At 47.0% G+C, this 7079-nt stretch overlaps 1 protein-coding gene across 2 annotated transcripts; it reads left to right on the plus strand.

The window, feature by feature from the left end:
• Positions 1-1392: 1392 nt before the first annotated feature.
• Positions 1393-6434, plus strand: LOC119349662. Of its 2 annotated transcripts, XM_037617744.1 has the most exons (8): positions 1393-1598; positions 4261-4303; positions 4389-4481; positions 4585-4647; positions 4732-4827; positions 4948-5025; positions 5104-5196; positions 5535-6434. In XM_037617744.1, exons 1-7 carry the CDS (start codon positions 1420-1422, stop codon positions 5191-5193), a joined length of 642 nt encoding a protein of 213 aa, XP_037473641.1. In that variant the 5' UTR covers positions 1393-1419; the 3' UTR covers positions 5194-5196; positions 5535-6434. The 2 variants fall into 2 exon arrangements, with proteins under 2 accessions (XP_037473641.1, XP_037473640.1); XM_037617743.1 differs by lacking the exon at positions 5535-6434 and having other exon boundaries at positions 5104-5391.
• The last annotated feature ends 645 nt before the right edge of the window (positions 6435-7079 follow it).

The following is a 7079-nucleotide window of genomic DNA, read 5'->3' on the forward strand; positions in this document are numbered from 1 at the left end:
TGCTAACATCACTACCGGTGGCGGGCAGCAAAGGTGCCTGCCACTGCTAATACAGACAACAGTGGCGGGTATAGATTATAGTTGTGGCGGGCAGAGATTATAGTTGTGGCGGGCCATAACTTCTGCCCGCTACTACGGCACTGTCATCAGTGGCGGGCGGCGGCCCGCCACTGATGTCATAATAGCAGTCGCAGGAGGTTAGTGACGGACGATCCCGAGAGCCTGGCCCGCCACTACTAGGCTGTTTGCACCCGCCAGTGCTGGGCATTCCTGTAGTAGTGATATCCTATCTAATATGAATGTGTAATTAATTTATTCCCAAATATCAACGGCATTGCACATACACATTTACTAGTTGAAGTTTAGTGACGGATAGTTGAAATTCAGTGACGGGTAATAATTTGATATCATTGCGGTGGGCAGACCGACCCAATTTTTCGCGCCCAACCGGGGCGGAAGGTGGGTGTGTGGAGGTGTATCTCCGACGGATCTGCCTTTGGTGGATTTGCTCGAATATGTTTGTCATTCGTCTACGTTTATGTGTCTTCAGGTTGTATCCTTCTGACTTAATTACGCTACTCTTCATCGGCGGCGGTTGCTGTTCTGGTGCGCTTGTCCTATGGGGCCTTAGCACGATGACTTCCTGACTGCCTACTATAATAAGTTTTGCCCGGCTCCAGTGAGAGAGGGACGATGACAATGGCGTGCCTTCAGCTAGCTACAGTGTTTGTAGTCGTCGCTAGGTGGTCTATGAATCTGAATATAATTTTTATTATTTCTGATGTTCGTTATACTGTCATGATTGAAGATAAATAGTTTGGGTGTTTTACCGCCAAAAGAAAAAGATCATTCACAGCGAGTGACTATTGCGGTTTTTACAGCCTTGTACGACAAGGCCGTTTGTAGGTGTCCCTATTTCTTAATGCCTATTCAGTGCATTTTTCAAGCTTCGGCGAATGGCAAGCAAGCGAAAGAAAAGACAAACAATACGATTTTCAATGTATTTTTCTTTTACATATTATTTCGTGTCGTGCTGTCAGTTAATTGTATTATCTCTTGTTAACTACTCCAGCTTGGGACAGGGAGTATAAGATATGAGATGCCCTTTTGAGTGTCTTTAGAAAAACGTGTAAGAGCACATTCGAATAACGTGTTTTTTAAGCGAGACAAGATTAATGTATGTTTCTGTAATAAAAATAATAATTAACACAAAGGCTGTACAATCTGCTCCCTAAGAAATCGCAGTACATACATGGGCTCGAATCGACTTGACACGGGCCTGGAGGAAGAGTATGGGCCCATTAAGAAAAATCACTCCCTTCGCTAAAAAAAATCATTATTCTAAGTTTTTTTTCACTCTCGTCAGTGGACAGAGTTAACCGGAGAGGAAAAAGGGGACACGAAACCACCGTGGCTGCAATGGCGTCGCCCGCTCCCGCTCCCGCGACCGCCAAGCCCATCGCTCTCCGGCGGCCGCCGGTCCCAGTCCGCGGCGGATTCTGCCCGGCGCGTCCGTCCATGGCTGCGGCGGCAGGCCGGTTCAGAGTCTCGGCCTCCGCTTCCGCCTCGGACGTGCCCGACTTCCTCTCCTCCGACTGGTCGGTACCCCCGTCCCGTACTACTACCTTCGATTGCCCTGTCGTGTTTCGTTCCTGGATCCGGATACTCACGCATGCCAAACTCTATGTCGATTGGTTACCTGGTAGCAGACCGGGGGGATTTTGGGTAGCTTAGCCAGGCAGAGAATTTGGGCAGTGGGCATTTCTTGGGATTTGATGTCCCTGTCCTCTCATCTAGCATCTAGAATGGGGTATATGCTTAGAATTTTAGCATGGAAGAAGATGCACTGCCACCATGGGGATATATGACTAGGGATCAGATCAAAACTAGAAGAAGAAAAACTGCCATTTTCTAGCCAGATTGTGTATTCAGAATTTCAGATGCATATCTTGACTCAGTTCTGTATGCCACTAGAAATCATCGACTTGTTATTCTTATCGACGATGACAAAAATCACCTCCATCCCTGCAGTGGTAGTGTGCAGGCTTGACAAAGGCCATTAGAGGTCAGAATAAATGGACTGCTATTTTCATGGTTTGATAAAGCCAAGTAGCCAACTATCAAGTCCTCATCCTTCATTTTTGCCACAACAAAGAGTACTAGATGGATTTAACTGACACCAATGCCGCGATTTGGTGTTCTATCAAACGACGACATACCATATTAGTTATGCCAGAGCCCAGAGTTCATTTTCACCATTCAGCTACTAAAACAGTCCTGCTTTTGTTGCCTTTTCTTTTCTGGGGCTGTAATGTTAAACTGATACTCTAGTTGGCCGTTTGGGGCTTCACTGATTTATAAAGCCAGGAAGATGCCTTTCATGTAAAAAAGAGTAACAGCCTTAGCTGTAGATAGTACAGGCATGGGCGCAAGAGTGCCGGGCATCATGCCAGCTATTCAGTCAGTTGGATTTGCTTGAGTAAACATAACAACACCATGACAGTTAGACCTGAGAAGCATGTTATGTACTGGTTCTGTGGGTCTGCAGAAGTAGGGAGGGATGTGGTTGAGAGGAGGAGGGCATCTGGGGTCCTTCTCTTGGTGTGGCACAGGGAAGCACAACTCTTCAATCCCCTTATGCTGAGGGCACACATTAAGTTGACCTCTTATCTCCTATAGGAAGCAAACTAAATCCTATCCCTAGCAAACCAAATCTTATCTAATCGAAGTCTATCCAGACATTTCCTCCATCTGGAACGTGTGTCAACTGCATGTTTTTAGTGTGACATTTTATTTTCTCTGTGTTGATCTACTGATCTGATTAAAAGCTATTTCTGCTACTTGGTTTTATGTATTCTCCACGTGCATTTTACTTCTGGCCCTACCTTCGATAATTGCTTAATTAACTGAGAAGCAAAGTGTTGGCAGATTACATATTCACAAATTACAGTGAGAAGTTAACTAGCAGTTGTGATATGTGTAACTTTGCCTATGAAGTATTCTTGTAGGCAGGAAGCTAATCAAATATCCTGATATATAACAGTTAGGCTGGCATTGCACATGTTGTGTATTACCATATGGTATCTTTCTGAGTGAATTGCATAAAACCACCACATTTGGGGCTTCGTTTGCGAAAAACTACCTAGTTGCTAATTTTTTGCAAAAGTCACCGCGCATTCAGTAATCATTTTACAAAATGCACTGATCAGGTGATTTCGCCCCTTTAATCACTTTCTGACACATGGGACCCGACTGTAAGGAGCTGACTTGGCGAAATAATCATACCCAGACCCCTAGTAGATTTTAAAAAAAGCAATCAGCCCCCTGGACCATGGCCGCTGCCTCGATCCCATCCGATCGAGAGAGCCCGAGGCCGACCCCCGGCCGCCTCTTCGACCGCATCGGCCAGCTCACGGGGCTCCGCCGCCTCAGCATCCACGACAACGCCATCGCCGGCGCCATCCCCGCCGCCCTCGGCTTCCTCCCCGACCTCCGCGGCCTCTACCTGTTCAACAACCACTTCTCCGGCGCCGTCCCGCCGGAGATCGGCCGCTGTGTCGCGCTGCAGTCCCTGGACGCCAGCAACAACCGCCTCACCGGCGTCCTCCCGGCCTCGCTCGCCAACTCCACCAAGCTTATCCGCCTCAACCTCAGCCGCAACTCCATCTCCGGCGAGATCCCGGCCGAGGTCGCGGCCTCACAATCCCTCCTCTTCCTCGACCTGTCCTACAACAGGCTCTCCGGCCGCATCCCTGACGCCTTCGCGGGCGGCTCCAAGGCGCCCTCGTCGGCCTCCTCCGACGAGCGGAAATTAGAAGCCATCACCGGGACCTACCAGCTCGTCTTCCTCGGCCTCGCGCACAACACGCTCGACGGGCCAGTGCCGGAGTCGCTCGCGGGGCTCACCAAGCTGCAGGACCTCAACCTCGTCGGACAACGGCTGGGGCTGGGAGCCGGAGGCCGCCGTGGCGGCGGACGAGTGGGGCGACGGGGTGAGGGGGAGGGGCTTGATTGCTTTTGTTTTTCTAGATCCAAGGGGGTGTTTGTAAATGTTTTGCCAAGTCAGCTTTCGACAATCCGGCCCCATTTGTCAGAAAGTGATTAAACGAGATAAATCACCTGATCAGTGCATTTTGCAAAATGATTACTGAATGCGCGGTGACTTTTGCAAAAAAATAGCGTCTAGGTAGTTTTCTGCAAACGAAGCCTCAAATGTGGTGGTTTTATGCAATTCACTCCATTCTCTCCATTCTACTTCAGGCTTGAAACACGCAAGAAGAAGCCTTTTGGCCCCAGGTTGAATGTAATTCCCTAACTGAAAGCAAACCTTCAAATACCATAATATTCAAGTTTAAGCTTAGCCATTTAGCATGGTGTTCCACTTTCAGTATAATGCAGAAGAAGCAGTGGAATACCAACTTGAGGCCTTGAAATACAATGACAAACCCCGCCCGGATTATGGGGTAGAGGTCATGTACCGGGTAATAGGCTAATAGCATGGGCATGAAAATTATTCATTTTCTCTGGCATTGTGCTGAACTGCTGATGAAAGCTATGTCAATCTAACAGTCCTGTTATCTCTAGTTTGCAGGCTTTGATCCATTTGAAAGGTCAACTTATTTTGGACGACAGTTTGATCTTGGGCAGGTAAGCTAGATTATTTCCCCCTTCTGACCTATATTGATGGTCAACAGTTGTCATCCCTACTAATTGCCGCTGATACTGTTTCAGTTCGAACGTTTCCGGCGGATATTTCACCATTCGACTTACAGAGTGCTGCTTGGCCACAAAGAAAGAGAGATATTAAGCAGACTATGGGTCGAAGAGGTTTTCCCCTTGTCATCCTTTTATTTGTTCAAATTGGCCGCTTAAATAAATTCACGAGTACCAGTCTCTTCTGTCCAACTTTTAACGAAGGTTATGCCCTCAATCTCATTGTGCTGACAGAACCAGTTTAAGCAGAGAGTCTGGGTCCGAGGAGCTCGCCCGGAGGAAGAGGAAATATTCCAGTTTACAATGGTTCAGGTACCTGTCACGGTCACCACATCTCCCTGTTTCCTACATTCCAGCTACCGGCCTATTTTGAACGGATTTCTGCTGTAGAGAGTTGGTGGCTCATGGGATGGTTACTGGCTAACCGAGAGCTTGACCAACAACGACGGGGACGCATTCTCAGGCGGGGTTGCTTATTGACAGGCATGTACATATAACACTCAGCTGCCATCATATTAATCGATGTACATCCGAAGTCCAGTTACATATACCTAGGAAACTAGCAGCGTAACTATGAGCTGATGGTCCAGATATAGTCGTCGCTGCACACACAGAAAAGAACTTGTGGTAGAATTGGTCTGGTGTGTTCCCCGTTCTGCTATTCTCTAAAGCATGTCATCATGTCAACCATACCACCAGATCTAGCTACACAAGACAATCACTTTCGCCCACTCAAAAAAGAAAGACAATCGCTTTCAAAATAGAAAAGAGTCACACTTCTTGTAAAGTAATTTTTGCATGAAAATTGTTTGGCTCCATAGGTGGACAAAACACCCGGATTCTGGATATCTTGGAAAGGTTGCTGAGCCGAACGCACGGGCTCTGTCGGAAGGAACCAAGGTTCATCACCAAACCTCACCAGACACCAGCAACTCGCCTCAGCCTTTTCCACTCTTATATCATTCTGAGTTTCTGAGTTTGACCAATCAGAAGCACGTCTCATCGCCGATTTGCGCGAGCGCCTGACTTGCGAGTTCGTCCTCGATAATTCCTCCTTCGCTCTTGGTGACCGGTCAGTTCGCCTGTGCCGGTCGAGGTTGTCCGTTGTCTGGTTCCTTTCCGGTCAGCCTGTGTCGCGGCGAGACCTGCTGGTACTAAAAAACACAAGGAGGACATGGACCGCAAGGCTACCAGTCTGACATGCTACTCACCTGAAGGCTGAGAGGGCAGCAGGACGAAGCTTGCAGATGGTGCAGATGATCGTCGTCTGCCGTCGATGCCGATGCCACATATGGAGTAGCACATAATGAAACGAATCTCCGGTAGGTTTGGCTGGCGTGCTCCCATTCTGCAGAGGTTTCGTCGTGCCAACCATGCCGTCAAATGCATAGAAAACAGTCGTTGTCAAGACAAACAACAAGTGTATACTCCCTTTGTATGTAAATATGAGACCTTTTGGGGATTTCAATCAGTATAGACTACATATGAAGCAAAATGAGTGAATCTACACTCTAAAATGTGTCTGTATACACCCGTATGTAGTATGTATTGAAATCTGTAAAAGGTCTTATATTTAGAAACAGAAGGAAGGAAGGAGTAGAAGAGAAGAGTTACGGCCGTAATGAGCTTGCAAAAGTTCACCCCTAATGAAAACTTTGTAAAAAGTTTCTCCGGTGTTCATCTAAAAAAAATGAAGGTCCTGCATTGTCAATCAATTTTGTAATGTATACTTGCGTGATTGAGTCAACCATACGTCAAATGTATAGAAAAGAGTCGTTCAAGACAAAACAAGTGTAGAAAATAAGTGTTAAAGTCTAGCTTGTAAAGTACTCCCTCTCCCAAAATATAAGAACGTTTGTAACACTACACTGGTGTCAAAAACGTTCTTATATTGTGGGACGGAGGGAGTATTAATTTTGTATATAGTACTCCCTCCGTCCCAAAATTTTATATTGTGAAATTCTTGTCTTAGATTTGTATCTGATACATCCGTATTTAGACAAATCTAAGACAAAAATTCTGGGACGGAGGGAGTATATAATGTACTTCCGTGATTGAGTTGATGAAACACTCAGATTCTGGATATCGAGGTTGAATGTCTTGGTGGTCAGTTCACGTGTTGGACATTGCAGGTATAATCGGTCCGTCTAGGTTCTGCATTGACACGTCCGGTCAGCACGTGTTGCGGCGAGAGACCTGCTGAGACCGCAAGGGAGCCATACACGTCCTGACATGCCCGTTTCACTCTCACTTTTGGCTGCTGAGCAGCACGCAAAGGCGCTGTCTCTGTCGGAACAAGCCATGGTTAATCACCAAACCTCACCACAGGCCAGCAACCTACTTCCCTTTTTACTCTTAGAGCATCT

Source organism: Triticum dicoccoides, chromosome 1B (assembly GCF_002162155.2).
Source record: "Triticum dicoccoides isolate Atlit2015 ecotype Zavitan chromosome 1B, WEW_v2.0, whole genome shotgun sequence".
In the NCBI taxonomy this organism is placed as follows: domain Eukaryota; kingdom Viridiplantae; phylum Streptophyta; class Magnoliopsida; order Poales; family Poaceae; genus Triticum; species Triticum dicoccoides.